General features: G+C 47.9%; 1 protein-coding gene across 1 annotated transcript; it reads left to right on the plus strand.

The window, feature by feature from the left end:
• Positions 1-374: 374 nt before the first annotated feature.
• Positions 375-17,478, plus strand: CSNK1E (casein kinase 1 epsilon). The gene is made up of 9 exons (XM_009486374.2): positions 375-450; positions 6,428-6,538; positions 6,701-6,849; positions 7,543-7,771; positions 14,226-14,396; positions 15,960-16,108; positions 16,631-16,823; positions 16,928-17,067; positions 17,446-17,478. The coding sequence occupies exons 1-9, from the start codon at positions 375-377 to the stop codon at positions 17,476-17,478; spliced, it is 1,251 nt and encodes a 416-aa protein (XP_009484649.2).
• Positions 17,479-18,476: the final 998 nt, after the last annotated feature.

Consider the following 18,476-nt stretch of genomic DNA (forward strand, 5'->3'; position numbering starts at 1 on the left):
CATCTCTCTTCACAGTAGTGTGAAGTGGTCACCTACAGAAACCTTCTTAGGAGGGATTTCCTGCCCTCTCCCAGTCTCTGAACAAAATGGTGGGGAAGAGGTTCAATCCTTCTTCATTCCCATAATGGGAACATGGAAAACATGCTTGTAAGAGTCATGTTACTCAGTGTTTCTAGCTCATGTTGTCCCTGGTCATCGAGGAGATCCGGAGAGGTAATAGAGGCTGTGTAGAAAGTGAAGTATTTCAAGATGAAAAACTGTACCCAGCCTCTGGGTGAAGTGGTGAGGTCTCTTCTGTAGCCTTACATGATTCACTTCCTGTTTCTGCTCTGACTCTGCGCTTTCTGTGCTTCTTTTCTCAGCACAACTGAACCATGGAGCTTCGAGTGGGGAACAAATACCGACTGGGCAGAAAGATTGGCAGTGGTTCGTTTGGAGACATTTACCTAGGTGAGTGTGAGTCTCTGTCCTTCCACCTGCAAGGTTGTTTTTCTCAATTGCATCATTGTTTTGGGGTTGTTTTTCTTGCCTGTTGATATTTGTGGGCACCATGTAAGGTTGGAGGTGGTGGAGAAAAAAAGAGCTTCAAGGAATACTGCTAGTTGCTGCCGGTCTTCTGATGGCAAAGAAAGTGGGATGAGCTCAGCTCTGCCTTGCAGGTATTGGAGAGACAGTGGTGTTTAGATTTGGACTATTCAGGGCATATTTGTCATACACCCTACTCCAGTTCTCTCGCTTCCTTTTCTTGCGCTTGGGTGTCTGTGGGTATAAACTCTGTAACAAGTGGGTGGTGGAAAGGGAGGAGGTGTCTGTTCCTTCAGGGTAGAAGGAATAAAGTTTTGGGAAGATTGGTAGTGGAAGAGGTGGTCCAGCACCTGTGAGAGAGAGGTCTGAGACCAGGAGGTGTAAAACAGGTCAGAAAGGCTGGCCTGGTTAAAGTCCTGGGGCCCAGATCTGTTAGGTCTGTAATGGGATTTAGAGTTAATGTCTGGAATGACCTGAGCTGGGAGCTCAATGGAGAGAGCCCATGAGATGCTGGGTTTCCTGTTACCGTGGTAGGTCACATGGGGAGAAGTTCTTCCAAGCCAGCACACTGATGTGTAGATATGTTCCCTGATGCTTTGCCTGCTGATGTTTTTATTGGCTCGAACCATGTGGGGCTGGAGTGGCGAGACTACCCGGTAGCCTGATCTATCCTTCCATGAGAGCTGGCGTGGCTTTAACCATCGTCTAGTTCTCACCACTACCTATTTAGGTGTAGCTCTGCAGGCCAGCAGAATGATTGCCCTCTCCCTTCCTGGTGTTTGCACCCTTTGGGTACTTACAGATGGTCGTCATATGCTCCTTGACTGTTAATTTGCTCACTTGAGTTCTATTTTGCTTCCCAGTACATCCACCACTCCTCGCTCTTGCTGCTCCTTCAGTTTTTCCCAGTTTGTCCATCTGCTGAGCAGCTTGGAGCCTACACAGGATTCGAGGTGTGGCATTGCTGCCGCTGGGCAGCAAAGGGCTACCCTTGAGCGGTCTGTAACGTGATGCCTCTGCATAGACCGCTTTGGGTCTCCTTGGCTTCCCCCATCACCAACACTGTATCAGGTTGCAGAATTGGCCTTAGTGCACTGTCAGCTGCATTGTAGATATCTTCTAGGTTCTGCAACGTCTTCCCATCCCTGAGTTCCTTTCGTTGAATACCTCTAGTTCAGATTACTTTTCCCCGTGTTTGTAAATCACCTCCTGTTTTCTACCTGTGGCTTTTATCTCCAGTTCCCTCTTGCTTTATTATTCTCTCTTGATTGGTGTTGGCAGCCTCTCTTGATTAAGTATCCTGTGGGAATCATCAGTAACAGGCTCTGTTGCCACCTTTATCCAGAGCACGAACAAAGATGATAAATGATGGATCTGGGACCCCAATTCCACTGTGTGCTGCCTTCACTGCAGCCTACTCCTGTGTGTCACTCCTCTGTGGCCCTCCAGCCAGTTAGTGTCTCAGGTGACAGTGCTTTCAATTCCCAGGTGCTAGAGATTGAGGGGTGATAGCGCAGGCACAGCATTTTCCACCTATGCTAGGGCTTGAAGTCTTCCAGACCCTCTCTAGGACAGTAGAAGTTGTCAAGATCTTGCAAAACATCTGGGAAGCATGTGGAGAAAGAAGGGAGGTACTGAATGGAAAGGCCTCTGCATCACGTAACAGGTCATACACCTGTGCAAAGGGGGCATGGAAAACACGGGCTCTGGTGAGGGGGTTGTGACCGCCTTGCCCATAACCAAACACGAGAGGCAGAGGAAGCCCCAGTTACCCTAGTGTGGTGAGCACAGCGGGATGTCTCCAACTGCTGAGTTCAACCAAGTTGCTTGAATGCAGTATCAAAGCCCTTGTGATGTTCATTGAGGTGCAAGCCAGCGTGTTTTGAAGCAGTGATAGCGAGACTTCTTGGAGCCTGGGTGACTCCCCAGCCTGGAGGGATCAGGCATGTAGTCTCTGATGGTGTGTCTGGAGGACGCTTGTGCTCATAGTATCCTCTCACGGTCTGCTCTGCAGACAGAGGGACTTATTCACAAGGACTTCTCTCCTGCACCAGATTCACCTCAAAGTTCTCTCTCTTGATAATGATGTGGAGACGGAGCAGAGACAGACAAGCCCAGTCTGTCTCTGAAGGCCAGCATGGGCTGCATGGTTTGTTCCCAGCTTCTCCGTCTTGGGGTGTTTGTGCCTTCACCCGCTCTGTAACCAATGGGTGCTGCATGCTGTGCTCTTTGGGGTTTGCTTGTGGGTTTTCTGTCAGAAGGAAACTTGAATTTCCACATGGGCACGCACAAAAGATGGACTCCTGTTAATCCTCAGCTGCGGCTTAAAGCACAATGCCTTGCTTCCGTGATCTACCTTGGGGGATAGAAGTGCTATGGGGGGATTCCCCCAGCGTTGGCTCGGCAGGGTGGGAAATGAGATCCAGCTGCCCTGGGCCTTGGCTACCGCATTTGCCTCTAAAAATGCTCACTCAGAAGAGCAAAACACAGTTTGCAGAGGAATTGCCGAGACCTTTGGGCTGTTGGAGGAGAGGGGCTTTGTTCAGAGGTGTTGGCCAAGAGGCAGGGCAGGGTTGCTGCTGGAGGTGGTAGGAATGTGGTAGGAATCGTTGGGGCTGGGATGCAGGGGAGGAGCTGGGGATGGTGGGGCAGACAAAGCATGCTGGGACCTGCGCTGGCTGGGGACAGTTCCTGGTGGCAGGCTCCTCCCTTGCTGGGAGGCGAGTGCCTTCCCTTTGTTTCCTGGCCTGTTAACTCTCTCTCACCCTATCTGACTTCTTCCATCTGTTCCCAGCCCTCCATTCTTCCCGCGTCAAGCTGGTGAGAGGGGAGCAGGCAGTGGGGAGAGTGGGGGGACGTGCCTGTTGGCTTGCCCGATGCGCAGGGAGGGCTGTGTTTCTTGTATCAGACATGCAGCAAGGCTTTCACGCCGAAAAGATCCTGTTTAGCCAGTGACATCCTCTGTCCCCGGGGCCCCGTTTCAAACAGCTCGTGATGAATGAATTGAATTTGTGCAGCCCCCACAGCGGAGCGAGACTGGGGGTGGATGTTAGGAATTATCCCCAATCCTACATACGTCTCTCGAGTGGCTGAAGCTAGGCAGGCTCTGCTGCGTTTGTCTGAAACGTGGAGCTTTCCCATCGGGAGAGGGAGCGGAGAACTGTTGCTTTTGTACTTGTATTTTTAAAAAAGATGGTGGTTAAAATGTGGAACAAAGGATCAGAGAGACTCTTGCCCTTGAATTCCCTCCTCGCTTGTGGTGGTCTCAGTCTGGGTAGATCTCTAGCCAAAAAATGGTAGAGGGAGCAATGTGAAGACATATGGGGCTTTGGGGAGGGGTCAGAGCCTAAAGTGTTCAGTTGATGACCCCTCAGCAAAGAGTAGCTCCTCATTAGGTCCCATTGGTCCTACTTTTGCTGTTCCAGGCCATGGGGTTGTTTCTTCTTTTTCTAAGAGACTAAGACCTGTGTTTGGGCTATGGACAGTGTGGGGCTGAAGGCCATGTTGATCATTTGAATGGCATATTCACATTTTGCTGAATCTTGAGTTTTCTTGATGCTTACCCCTCTCCCTCTTCCTGCTTTACATGCTCCCAGATAACACTCCCCACCTGCAGACAGCCTAGTAGATGGATGCATCATCATCTTCCTAAACACACAGGGTAATGTGGAGATGAGAACTCATTCATCTTTCCACTGTTCAACTTCAGGGAGTAGGGTTCATTCAAAATGCTAATGCTACTGCTGCCAAAAGTCAGCAAGACTTATCATTGTCTCTGTGTCAGCAGATGGACTAGGAGAAGGAAAAATTCCCCCAGGGAAAGGACAAGGGAGCTGCTGCAGAGCATTTGGAGAAAGTCTTCACAAAGGCAGGGGAAAGAGAAGGGAAGGAAGCACCCTTACCTGTTTGGATGTCCTGGGTGTTTCCATGCTGAATGAGGGCCAGTGACTGAACACTAATTTAAAAGGTAGATACTAGTCCAGGGCCACGTTCTTACTGTGATCTGATCCCCTTTTCCTGCTCTCTTCCTCGTTGCACTCCTGAGGCTTGTAAGAAGGGTTCTGTGGTGGAGGGAAGGGAATGTATAGACTTGCTTTGCTGGCCAGCAGTTTTTAAGTGGAAAATGTCAGCATCTTTCCAAAAGTAACCATTGGACAAATGGCTCTAGCTCTCAGGATGTCTTCTTCCCTTTCCCTTCTCCTGGCTCTTGAGTAAAAGCCCTTATTAAATTCATCCCATTGCTCCTCCTTCCCCTCCCTCAGAGCACCCTAAATAATCCCTCTCCCTCCTTAGTGTTTACTGCCTTCAAATATTTGCAGACTGTTGTCATGTCCCATTCTTCCTCCCCACCCTTCTTAGTTGTATCTCTTGTCTATGTTACATATTTAGCTCTTTTAATCTTTCTTAGTAAATCAATCCCTCCAGGCCTTGATCGTTTTTGTTCCTCTCTTACAAATTCCTAGCAGCTTGTCTGTCTCGACCCGACACTGCAGTATCTAGATGACATCTTTTTGCTAGCAGGCTAACTTTGTGTACAAGCCAGAACTCTTCAACAGGAGATGGATCTCCTTAGGATCCAGGGGGAGATGGGATCCAGTTGTGTGAACATTTCCTTTTTCTCTTTGGTCCCTGGCTCTGGAGGTGGTGTGTGGAAGATGGATGGAGAGATCTATGTGCAGCTATCCTTGTGGACTCTGAAAGTCCACAGGGATCAGGAGGCATGAATTAGCTGGAGCTACCAAAACTAGCTATGGGGTATCTACAGAACATCACCTTTGACTCCAGCTCGTGTTTGGCATGCGTGTTCTGGAGTAGTTTATTTTATGACAGTGTTCATAGGCTGCTTATGATCAGACCTGCTCTCTGATTTGTGTTTGAGTGCAACTTCTAATAGTTTCAGACATGAGGAAGGGCTTGTCTGTGTGTTTGAGGCAGGCGGGGGGGGGGGGGGAGAGAAGCAAGTCTTGAGTGTCATTCCCGTGACCTGTGTACAGATCTTCATTCTTTCCATTTTAGGATGATGTGAAACATCTGGAATCGTCTCAGCTAGTGTGAGAGAAAGACCAGCCTGTTCTTCCTTTGACAGTGCACTTTGGGACCAGAGTGCTGGCTTTCGTGGCTGGCAGCTCAGTTCTTTTCAGAAAGAAGCGTGTAGGGTGGTGGTTTTGTGTCATCGCAAACTATGTAGCAATACCTTCAACAAAGGCGTCCGAGTAGCTTAATTCAGTACCGGATTCAGTTTATTTCTTCACGCTTCTAATTTAGGATATAGCAAATGTTTCTGTGTTGGCAAAAGATAAAGGTATTGTTAAAGCCCTCAGGAGAGGGAGAAGCTGGAGATTTGGGAATTGTCTGTATTGACAGACAGTCTGTATTGAGGAGGTCAGGGCTGAGGAGAAACCAGAGGTAGCTGGGAATGTTAGCAATGTCTCCTCCTGAACTAATTGGCCCTGTTGAAATGATGTACCTGAGGTAACCTGTAATTTTGCTTGGGAAGAGGTACTCCATATCACTGCCTGGGGGCTGGCTTGGGTTCATGGGCTAGGTATATGATCAGGGACAGCTAAAACTTCCACTCCCTGCTGATACATACAGACTGACCTCTCAAAGTCTGGCACTTTTTGAGATAATGAGGCAGTTAACACGTTGTAGGACTGTTGTTCTAGCCTGGCTGCAGGATCAGAGCTGGTTTCCTATTCACGTGCCTTTCTCTGGGCTTGCCTTTGCAAATGGCAGTGCTGGAAACTCTGCATGAATTTGAAGTGGCTGAATCTCATTTCTGTCACAGAGAATAAATTCCAGGGAAAATCGTAAGGTTTTGGCATCTATATGGGCCTTGTTAAAAGTGTTTAGCTTCAGTGGAAGCTTGCACAGTCTTCATTTCACCCTCATTTCTATGCAGGAGCCAATATTGCGACTGGTGAAGAGGTGGCCATCAAACTGGAATGTGTCAAAACCAAGCATCCCCAGCTCCACATTGAAAGCAAGTTCTACAAGATGATGCAGGGAGGAGGTGAGATGGGGAGGAAAGGATGGGGCCGGGGGAGTGGTTGAAGGAGGAAATTATTCTGGAGGGCCTTAGAAAGGAAATGATTTGGTGTTACATACCATCTTCTCAGCAGGGGATACAGCAGTTTTCCTCTGTTCCATGGGCTTAATCTTTCTCTTTCCCCAGTGGGTATCCCCTCCATTAAGTGGTGTGGAGCAGAGGGGGACTATAATGTGATGGTGATGGAGCTCTTGGGGCCCAGCTTGGAAGATCTCTTCAACTTCTGTTCCCGCAAATTTAGTCTCAAGACAGTTCTGCTCCTGGCAGACCAGATGGTGAGTTTCCTCTGAAGCATTTGTGCCTACTCTCCTTTTCCATGCCTTCCCCCCCACCCTTCCCACCTACTCTGCTCAAGAACTGCTATATCCCAGGCTTTTTTCATTTAGCAGCAAGTGTCTGCCAGCTTTCTATTTCTTGATGAAGCTGGGGGCCTGGAACCTAGGCACTGCTGGCTTTTCTTGATCTCCATCCCTCCTTCCTTCACTTGCTGCTCACTCTGTATTAGTGTTACATGCACAGATGCTTTTGCCTGTGTGGTGAACAACTGGCATCGCTAGCTATCTTGACTCAACTGCCTGTGCCCTGGGTTTAAGACCCTTAGCTGTTCTGGACCCTCTCCTTTCCCATCCTCACTAAGTTTGAAAGTTGACTGGTGTCAGTACTGAAGCTCAAAGTTTTAGTCCATATGAACTTGCTTCCCATCCTTCCTTGTGGTGCTAATGGTGACCTCCTCAGATGGAGGACTGGGCTGGTGTGCAGGGCTGAATTCCATCTCCATTCTTCATCTCCAGATTCTTCTGCTTCCAGAGGGTGTCTTTTCCTTTGGCTGTCATCTCTGATATTCTCTGCAAAATGTCCCTTTCCCTGCTCTGACAGGCCAGCGTCCTGGACTTTTATTAACAGATACAGTTATGATAAGTTACCTTCTCGCTTGTCTCACTACTTATTTATTTATTCCCTGCCTCCAGATCAGCCGTATTGAGTACATTCATTCCAAGAACTTCATCCACCGGGATGTGAAGCCAGATAACTTCCTTATGGGCCTTGGCAAAAAAGGCAACCTAGTATACATCATTGATTTTGGTTTGGCCAAGAAGTACCGAGATGCCCGGACCCACCAGCACATCCCTTACCGGGAAAACAAGAATCTGACTGGCACAGCCCGTTATGCCTCCATCAACACCCACCTGGGAATCGGTGAGCCTGCTGTTGCCCCTTGGTGGGCCTTTCCAGGGGAGGTGGTGTGGCCCCAGAAGGGGGGGATTGGGTTCTGTGCCTAGCTCCACTGCTGACCTGTGTTGAGATGGTGGGTAAATAACTGTTATGCCTGTGTTACCTCGCCTGCCTTTTGTGGCACTCTGAGCTCCTGAATTGTCTGCTGATACGTGTTTGTGCACTGCTTAGTACAGTGGAGCCCTATTTCAGCAGCAAGGCTGTGACGTCCCTGACTTTACTGCTACGAACTCTGCCTTGTGCAATTTTTGCAGGCTGATTAGATATGTAAAAGAGATATTTGCAGGCACTGAGCCTTTAGGCGTAGGTGCAATTGAAACCTCTCTTGTTGACTCCTGTGTGCCTTGATCAGTGACTATTCTGTAGCTGTCAGAGCTGGAGGATACAGACCCACTGCAATATGGTGGTTGCTCCTGTTACCCACCACTGAGGACGGGGTCGGCCGTGTCCATGTGCTGGAAATGTACAAGAATCTGAAATGAGGGGAGGCTTCCTGCTGCCTGGACATCCAGGTTTTGTGATTGAGGATTGGCTGTCATGGGCCTTCAAAATATTCGTGTGTCTGTGAAACACACTGCCCCATTCACCACTGAGAGAGATTGAGGCAGTTTTAGGGAGGTAGGGCTCTGCCCTTAGTGCCTATGGCTAGTACTGTGGGGATAAAACTAGGCTGGGAAAGAGTGCTGAGAGTTCAGCCAGGTCTTATACTGGTGATGGCTGTCATCCCAGGTTTTGTAAAAACCTTGTGCAGGTTAGTAGCTACTGCACTTAAACCTCGTGAAGTCACCCAAACTCTTGTCCTGGGAATGAGCCCCTGAGGCACACCACCTGGTTGCTGTGAGGAACAGAGGTGAAAACCTCTTGCAGTTTTCTCTTCTGTTCCCTGACCTGATACTTCTCTCTGGTGTGTGACCTTTTTCCCCTGCTTGGGCTAAACTTTGTCCACGGTGCGAGAGTTTCTTAGTTACCGTAGGGTCTGTTCTGAGCAGGCTGACTCAGTTCTGCTACTGGTCAGCAAATCCAAAGAGCAGAAACACTGAAGCTGCTCTGCCTGCAGACCCAGGAAAGTAGCTCCTGTGCTTGCAGCTCAGTTTGTATCTCTGGGAGACCTTGTTCTGAAATGTATAAGCTGGGAATTTGAAAATCAGAGCAAGGAACTCAAACCTTTTAAACTAACAGCTTCCACAGGATTTCATGTCCTCGTTCTTGCTACAGAAAGCTTCCCATTCTCCCCTCTTGCAGATGGTTTCTTCAGAAATCTGGAGTCAAGACTTGACCTGCAGAAAATAATGCAACTTCCCACTGTCTTCCTTGCTTAATACTGTATAACGGTAGACTGAAAATGCTTTATTTATATCGAAATGGGGAGTGTTGTGTGTTGAGAGTGGGCTGTGATCTTCTGACCTCTTCCACGTAGTAAAAATAGTTTTCATAGAGCTTTGTGAGTTGGTCTTCTGTATTTTGACTTGACCTGCTTATATATAACTGACTCTCCATTGAATTCTCAGTCAAGATTTCCACAGCCATGGTAACTGCCACAAGGAGACAGGCACAAAATAATTCTCACTACTATGTCTGTCGATTCTTTTGTGTGTGCCTGCTCTGTCTGAACTGATGACGAGAGGCTAAATGTCTGGTTGTGGGGTGGTGTGTGGTGGTTTGTTGGGGGTTTTTTTTGGGTGGGTTTTTTTTTTTTTTTTTTTGGAAGGACTTCATTATTCATCCCACCCCAACTTAGCCCTTTACTACTGGTGCTTGGCTTGTGTATCAGGGTGAACAAACAATGTCTGAACACTAATCCAAGGGCAAATTGTGTATGCCATTGGTCTGAGCACAGCCGTCACTCTCTTCATGCCCTTTGCTTTGGGAAGGTCTGGGTGTGAGTTACTCTGCGCAACAGGTCTTGGTGTATTATCTCCACGTTGCAGGTAGTTCCCCTGCATGGCGTAAAGGTTATGTGACTTGCCCAGAGGAAAGGGGATGGGGGTGTCAGGGTTGCAGCTGGAGTTCCTGTTTCTCAAGACCTTGCCACAACTCATGTTTGTGAGTTAGAAGCATTACCATGGGAACCGTCGCTCTGAATTTTTTGACTTTTCAGAGACTAAATTCTCTGTCTTAATGTTACATTAACGCGGTTTAGGGAGAGGGAAGGAACCAGGTGCTGGGGTATTCATGTGACAGGAATAGCAAATGAATAAATGCCTTTATTTGAATGTGCAAGCTAAGGGTTGGGCATTCCGATGTCTGGAGGAAACACATTCTTTTCCCAGTGACCGGGGAAAAAGTAGGAGGCGAGATTGGGGAGGGTTTCCACAGCTGGAGACTTGCTGTTGGGGGAGTCATTAGACTGTGCAGGCTTTGGTTCACGCATTCCAGTCAATTTTCACATGCTCTGGGGATGAGAGTCCCTTGCACCCTCTGGAGCTTGTAAAGTCTGAAATAGATGCCCAGGGGTGCCCAGGAGACAGTCTTGGAAGAAGCCTGGTGGGCTCTGTCTGGATAACAGGAGGCTGGGGGCAGGGAGTAGTTCCTCCCCAAATGCGTGTCCTAGATGGCAGCGTAGGCTGTGCAGGTCATAAAGTTCTTCTGCTCATCCTGCCCTCTGTCCCCATTCCAGATTTTTGTGTGGTTTTAAAAGGCTGTTGCCCTGCAGTGGGGAGAGAAAGGGGAAGTGTAGTCCTAGCATCTGCAAAATCAGAGCTGAGTATGTAGTCAGGAAAACATGGCTTGGTTAAGACTGCTTGCAGCTGGGCTGGCTCCAGTGAAGACAGCTTATTTCTAGGGAGTCCTGTATGGGAACAGCATCACTTTGGATAGGATCGGGGTGGAGGGAAGCACTGTCCTGGGGGACCAGGAGGGGCTTTAGGCTGCAAAGAAACAAGTTTTGTCATGAGCCTCGTGTCCAAGGCAACCAGTCTTCAGTCTTCTGTCTTTGCCCAAGCATGTCTTCCCCAGGTAACTCACTGTCCTGCTGCTTAGCCCTGACTCAGCTCCTTCTGAGGACCCTGCTTTGGGAAGGGAGTGAGGGCGTGGGCTGGCTGGGAACCTCCCTGGGAATGGGAGGGAGCTGGCAGGAGATTGCTTGCAGAGTGGGTTGGGTTTGAGAGGTCAGTGGGGTTGCATGGGAAGGTGACCTCGTGTTTTCTATTGGAAGGGGGTTTGTGAGTGAGGGACATAAAGGATGAGTGTCTTATAAAAGCAGCAGTCCCCCATGTATTGTAGGAGAGCTGAGAAGCTGAAATAAGATGGAGAGAGGAAGTGTGACGTGGTGTCACAGGTCATGACCAATCCTGCTTCTGGACTGACGTGCTTTGGGCATGTGTTTACGTCACATGTGTCTCTCTTTCTCTTCTCAAATTGTAAAGTGAGGCTTTTTTTTTTTTTTTTTTTTTTTTTTTTTGGCCTGCGTCCTGGGGATGCTGTGAGAGTTAGTCAATGATTGTTAAGCTTCTAAAAGTGGAAAATAGTGATATTAAATAATGTTTCTTTGGTGTGTAGAGGTGAACTTTTTTCCTAACTCTAGTTAATTACTCTATTCTTGCTGTCTAATGTTACCTAGTATCCTGAGGATGTTGGTATATGAGGCCAGGCAAAAAAAAAAAAAAAAAAAAAAAAAATTGGAGATGTGTAACAGTAATTGAAGATGAAACAGAGAAATGGGATGTAGGAACTGTTGTTCTTCAACATCATCCAAGGTTTAATTCAGGATTGTGTCGTTAGGGTTACAGGTGAAAGACAGCTGCAGTGTTTTGAGGTAGCTTGACAGCTGTGACCCATCATGTTGGTGCTTCAGGCTTGTTGTAGATTTGAATCTCACTGAAATTGTTTAAATGGGCTACAATGACCACATATACCTGAGATACTGGATGTTGGACAATCAGATATTCAGCATTTTTATAGTTAGGTATTGTGCTTGTAGTTGTTTTTCCTCTATCATATTGCCATGTTAAGGTACAGTTAAGGTGTGTTTGTATGCATGTAATGGATACTAGTGAGCTGCCCAGTTTGGTTTTGTAACCCCTCTCATTGCCTCCAGTAAGTGCTTGTAGCATCCCCCACTGACTTCAGGCTCCCTAATCTTAAGTCTTTAATTCTGGCCTTCCCCAAATCGCTAGGGCTGTGCCTAAGCATATGTTCACAGAACATCTCCTGTTCTGGATGGGGTTGGTGGCTGTGCTCAAAGCTGCTGTGCTTCACGCAAGTGGAGGTGTGTGGTCCAGCCTGCCCTAAGCAGTGTGGAGTTCAAGCAAAGATCCTGATTTATTTCTAAAAGGCTGATTTGCTTGTTCAGTAGGTTTCTCTGGTTCCTGCCCTGCCTTTCTCTACTCCTCTGAGGGGCACCACCATGCTCTAGACAGGGAACCCACAGTTACAGGCTTCTAAGCTACAGCATGGATAAGTCAAGGGCTGGCAAATTGCAGGATTGAGGTTACCCTCATCTCCTGTGCTTTCAGGCCCTGGATGTGCGTTCTGACTCCATTTCCACATACCTCCTGTCTCAGGATGTAGGTAACTATCAGATATTGTTCAGTTTTATTTATTTGATATGCACAGTGTGTAATCATGGCGCTCTGAGAGTACACATATCACAACCTTAGGCCAAATGCGAAACTGTGAGTTTCTTTTCCTGGCTCCTTCCATAACATCTAAGAATCTCCCAGCCAGTCATGTAGTTATCTTTGGCAGCAGCCTGATAAGATTAGGAAGTATTAGCCCCTTTAAAGTGGGCAACTTGAGGCAGTAAGTTAGCAAGGTCAAAAAATGCTGGTATTCCTGCATGCTCAAAGAAAGATACTTTGGGGATCTGCAGGGCTGCTTTCTCCTCTACTCCTGTCTTGGAACATGGTGTTTTTATAGCATTTCATGTGCTTTGACCCAAAGGCTCTCCTCTCTCAATTACGGAGTGGTGAGACCCTCCTTTTCTTCTGCAACCACAACACTTTCCCCCCACCCCCCCAAATATTTTTAACTTGCCAAGCTCACTAATTCTCAAAAACACTAGGAGTTTATGAGAGAGATGCAGGAGGAAGAAAGGCCCATGGTGACCCACAGCTTGTGTCAGTACATCTGGACATCTAGATCTGTGACCTGCTACAGCTACTCCTTTGTCAGGGTTCAGTTCAGCTAGCAGAGTAAGGGGTAGCTGTAATAATCTACTGGCCCTTTGAATGGGGCAGGTGGTAGCATGTAACTGGTACTGAGAATTAACCCACAGACCAATACACAATCTGTAGCATCCTCCAGGACATGGTACTGAATCCAGCAAAATGTGCTGTAGTAGTAAATTAATCTAATAGATAACTCTCTTTAGTCTTTCCTCTACCCCTGTGCTCTCCCTCAAGCCATATTTTGCCTGTCTGTTATCTAAGTTGTTGTTCCCCTCAAGATGTAAGGTATTTTCTCCAAAGCATTTATTTTATTTTATTTTGGAGGGGAATGAAGGCAAGAGCTTCTTGGCAAAATTTATAGATGAATTTGTAACCATGTTGGAGGAGCTGGGAGGAGTTTCACAAGTTAACCAGTCAACATTCTCAGTTGCTGAGATTATGCATCAACTCCATCTTGAGTTAACTTAAAACGTCTTGGCCATTCCAGAGAACAAGTTCAATGTGGAATATTTTTTGTTTGGGAAACAATTTTTTTGTTTCATAAATAAGCATCTAAAAGTGGGCCCTTACAATGGCATATTAAAGGCAACCTGGCTCTGAGTAGAGTTGGTAGTGATGCTGGTTACACAGTCATTCCCCATTTAGAGGGGAACTTTTTGTTCAAAGTATACCTCTGTATTATATGTTCAAAGTATACCTCCACAGCTTGAAAAATGACACCAATCCAGAGAGACCTCTGCACAGTATTACATTCTCTACACTATCAACAAAGTCATTTACCACAAGAAGGGGTCACTAGTTCCTTGTTTCTGTATCAGCAGGTTGATTAGAAGATGTGTTTGAAAGTGTTGTGCTGGGCTTACCTCTGTTAGCTTTGTCTTTCATGACTGCCTCCGTCATGACTAATCCCCAGGGTGAGGTGTCATTCTGGGTGGAGAAGTGTGGGTGCCCTTCCTCTGGGACTGGGAAGAGTGAAGTAGGCAGTGTCACTGCAGCACTCCTTGAGCTGTTGAATTCTTGTGTGAATTAAGGCTTGTCCAAGTGAGGAGGTAGTCAGAGTAATTATTCATTTATGAAGTGGGTTGGGCTGTGTGGGGAGAGGAGTGCTTTAACTCTTGCAGTATGAACATCCCCACAGGAATTTGTACTGGAATGTCTTCTATCTAGGAAGTTTGCCTATCCGTAGAAATCTACTGAAGAAGAGAAGGGGGTTGTTTCTTTTGTTATGTGTTCACCTCCAAAGCTGTGTGATTGCCAAAGCAGTTTTGGTTGCTGCTCACTCCTTGCCCCTTTATAACTTCTTCTCACAGAACAAAGTCGCCGTGATGACCTGGAGAGCCTGGGCTACGTGCTCATGTATTTCAACCTGGGCTCGCTGCCCTGGCAGGGCCTCAAGGCTGCCACCAAGCGCCAAAAGTATGAGAGGATCAGCGAGAAAAAGATGTCAACGCCCATTGAGGTGCTCTGCAAAGGGTACCCTTGTAAGTGCTCTGATCTTGATGGCTGTCTTGTCTGATGCATGGCTTGCTCTCCTGCTGAAATTCCATGGAGTCTTGAGTCCTGAAGGGCAATGCCCAGTACCCCCAGACCAGGATGTGCTGCTGATACCAGTGATGAGAAGGATAAGAGACTGGTGGTGATACAGTTCTGGTTCAGAAGTGGGAAGCACATTTTTCTGGAGAGTCAAGCCTTGTGTTAGTAAGGGCATGAGAGAGCCAAGAGGGATCTTTAGGTCCTCGGAAACGGTCTGGAAGTGGGGTGGGCAGTGAGGTGAGAAGGTGTGCTGATGATTCTGAGTTTTTTACTGGGTAATGAGGATGAGAGTGAACTGTGGTGAATCCCAGAGATAACCAGGTAATGAAGTGGCAAATGCAGTTCTTTGTAGGTAAACATGGAGTAAAGTATGTGAGAGGAGAGAGAAGGCTTGGTCCTCATGTCATATGCAGAATAGTAGGCTCTGAGCTGACCGGTGCCACTCACCAATGAGCTGTTGCAGTTACAATAGATGGTTCTGTGAAAACATCAACTTTGTGTTTAGTGGCTACTGAGGAAAGCAGATCTGGTGTTAGGAATTACTAGGAAAGAAAAGAAGCCCAAACAGTGTGCATAAATGCATGGCCCACTCGCACCTTGCATGCACTGTGCAGCTCTCATCCATCCCACTATTTCAGAAAGGATGTGGTAGAACTGGAAGAAGGTCCGGGAAAGGGCCAAAAGGGTGATTGGAGGTGAGGTGATTTCTATACAAGCAATGAGTTTGCTAGAACCTGGAAAAGAGTTGATCAGAGAGATGATGGAAGTCTACACTCTTGCTATGCCTCCAGAAGTTTGGGTAAGAGCTGATTATTTGGTGGCCCCAGTTACTGTATTGGAAGAGAAACAAAGCTGGTTCCCGCTAGCTTCAAAACAAAACGACGTGGTTCTTCACACAGCCAGTAGTAGACCCATGGAACTCCTTCGCAGAAGATCTTGTGGATACTTAAAGCTTACAGGAGTTCAAGGAGAGATTGGACAAATACATGGAAGAGAGATCAACTGAAAGTTACTAAATAATTAGAAACCACATCCAGATCAGGAAGTTGCCTGAGCTGAAAGTAGGTGGAAGCTGGGCTAATGTCAATGAAAGTGTTAGGTATACTTGCTCTGGTCTTTCTCCTCTGTAGCTGTCTACTTCTGGCCACTGCTTAAGACGGGCTACTGAACTAGGAGGACCTCTGGTCTGAGCTGAGCTTCCCAAAGCTCACCTCCACCTATGCTTTAGCCTGCATTCTTACTCTCCTTCAGCAGGCTCTGTGACCGGCTACCTCTTGCTTGGAGAAGCAGCCAGAAAGAGAGAGATGCGTGAGCATTTCCTCTGGTAAAAATAGGGATGGGGTCTTCTTGGTGGCCAAAGCACTGCAACTGGCAGGCTTTGTTTTTGTTACACAGCTCTGTTTGTGCCGTCCTAGTCCAGGGCACTGCTGCTGAAAGGCTGTGGCGGCTCCGTGGTGGGACCAGGGGGGTTGGATGGTGTTCAACAACCAACTGATCTCTGCTCCCTCCAGCTGAGTTCTCGACATACCTCAACTTCTGCCGCTCACTGAGGTTTGATGACAAACCTGACTACTCGTACCTGCGGCAGCTCTTCCGCAACCTCTTCCACCGCCAAGGCTTCTCCTATGACTACGTCTTTGACTGGAACATGCTTAAATTTGTGAGTGTGTGTGGGGAAGGGGCTGGAGGGGCAGGGGTTGATTCGTATCATGGAGATGGGGGAGGAAAGTTGGAAACTGCCTGTCACTTATACTTACCCCTGGTGAGCAATTTGAGAAAGGGGACCAGGTAGAGTGAAAAGAGGCAGTTGTTTGGTGGTGCTAACTGGCAGGTATAGGTACTACTGTATTAGTGAGTGTGTCTGGAGCGTGTGTGTCGATAGATGTATAGCTATAGGTAGGTAGAGATAATTTTTCAGGAGAGAACTATATTTGGAGGTGGGACACAGACGTGGATTACAATAACAGCTGTAGTACCATATGCTTTCTTCCCTGTTTCGTCATGGAAGAGAATGAGGCCCTCTCTGGGTAGAGTGGAAGATGGGGGGGGGAGAACGTTTTTTGGGGATGGAGCTCCATTTTCTTGGCGTTATGGAGCACTGTGTGTTTTCTGTCTGGGGCTGCTGCTGCTGTCTCTCCTGCCTGACAGCCGTGCGTGGCATGGGGGTTTCTCTCCTCCTCAGGGAGCAGCCCGGAACCCTGAGGATATGGATCGGGAGCGGCGAGAGCACGAGCGAGAAGAGAGGATGGGGCAACTCCGGGGGTCAGCCACGCGAGCGCTGCCCCCCGGCCCGCCTGCTGGAGCCACTGCCAACCGTCTTCGCAACGTCACCGAGCCCATGGCCTCCACCCCCACCTCCCGAATCCAGCAGTCCGGTGAGTGGGGTGGGAGAGCTGGGGGAGGGTGCTCACCCCTTTTACTGGCTGGAAACTGAAATGACTGACCAATGTTCTCGTTTTGTGTTTATTTGCACTAACAGGAAACACATCCCCCAGAGCAATCTCAAGAGTGGACAGGGAGCGGAAGGTCAGCATGAGGTTACACCGAGGAGCTCCTGCCAACGTCTCCTCGTCTGACCTCACAGGGCGGCAAGAAGTGTCACGGATTTCAGCATCACAGGTGAGTCCCTGCTGCGATGTTTGTGGCATTGGCCTGCGTGTCCCAGAAGGACTACGGGCCCTGCAGCGGTTTCTACCTGGAGCTGATGTGCGCCTGAAGCTTCTACAGTGTGGTGAGGCAAGCGGTACCAGGTTATGCCTTGGCTCTTCAGTTACTTGTTTCTGGAGGCCGTGCTCAGTACTGTCTTTGTAGCTCTGCTTTGCTCTGAGTAAGCCTTCATCTGGTTGTCTTCCAGACCACAGTGGTTTGGAGAAGTGGAAGAGTAAACTCTTGGGAGGGAGGATGTCCTAAGAGAAATGCACAGCTTCTCTGTTTTGGTGTCCTTCATGGCTTTTTCTTCCTCTTCCTCCCTTACGTATTCTTCTTTTTCTCTTGTAGACAAGTGTGCCATTTGATCACCTTGGGAAGTGAGGAGCAATTGCCACTGGACCAGTGTTTGCTTAGGTGAGTCTGTCCTTGTGCCTGGATCCCCTCAGGAGGGAATTGCTTGCATTAGGGATTAGGTTAAGGCTTTGATGTTGCTGTGGGTACATTACCTTTCCCTTGGCCCTACTTTGAGATGGTTTTTGGCTTCAGAGGGAAGAGTAAGGTTGGCTGCCAAAACCTTGGGGGGTGGATTATATTGGGCGTGAAGGTAGCTTCCATTTCTCCAGGAGAGTAGGGAGGGTGAAGAAGGTGCTGGGCCAGGGAGCCATTTTGTTAGTTCCTAATTAATGCTTTTCTGGCAGTGCAGTAGAGTTGGGGAGGAGAGTGCTGAGCACGTAATCAAGTGTGTGAGAGTTTGCACAGCTAGCGGGTGCCTCTTGTAGAGGAAACAACAGTAGCTGGACAAGGTAACTCCGAGGGGTGGCAGGAGTGTAGAAGAAAGGGCTGATTTGATCTGTTACATGCCAGTTGGCATTGCAAGTGCTGGGAAGAGCCTTTTCTCCTAATGTCCTCTTCCCTTTTTCTCTTTTTTATTTTTTTCCCCTCTTTCTAGTGTCTTCACTGTATTTTTCTTTTAAAAAACAAAAAACCCAAAAACAAACAAAAAACTAAAAAAACAACAAAAAACACAACAAAAAAAACCCCGACAGAATTTCTTTTTGCCAACGATGAGGAGTCGAGCTGTGCCCCTGCGCTGGTGTGAGCCGTTTCAGAGAGGGCTGCCTGCGTCCCCCAGCGCTAGCACCTCCGAGAAGCCGACGATGCGGGAGCCGTGCGGGAACACCTCCGCTGCCCCCCTAGCCCACCCTGGCCCTGCTGCTGCCCCCACTGGTTACCCCCAGCTCCCTCTCCTGACTCTCTGCTCCTTGTTTTTGTTTCTCTCTTTTTTTCCTCCTTCTTCTTGGATATCTTCTCCTGCTTTATTTTTTTTTTTTTTTAATTTTCAAATCATATGGTTTCTAGCCATACAAATTTTAACTTTG

This window comes from Pelecanus crispus, chromosome 1 (genome assembly GCF_030463565.1).
Source record: "Pelecanus crispus isolate bPelCri1 chromosome 1, bPelCri1.pri, whole genome shotgun sequence".
Lineage (NCBI taxonomy): Eukaryota > Metazoa > Chordata > Aves > Pelecaniformes > Pelecanidae > Pelecanus > Pelecanus crispus.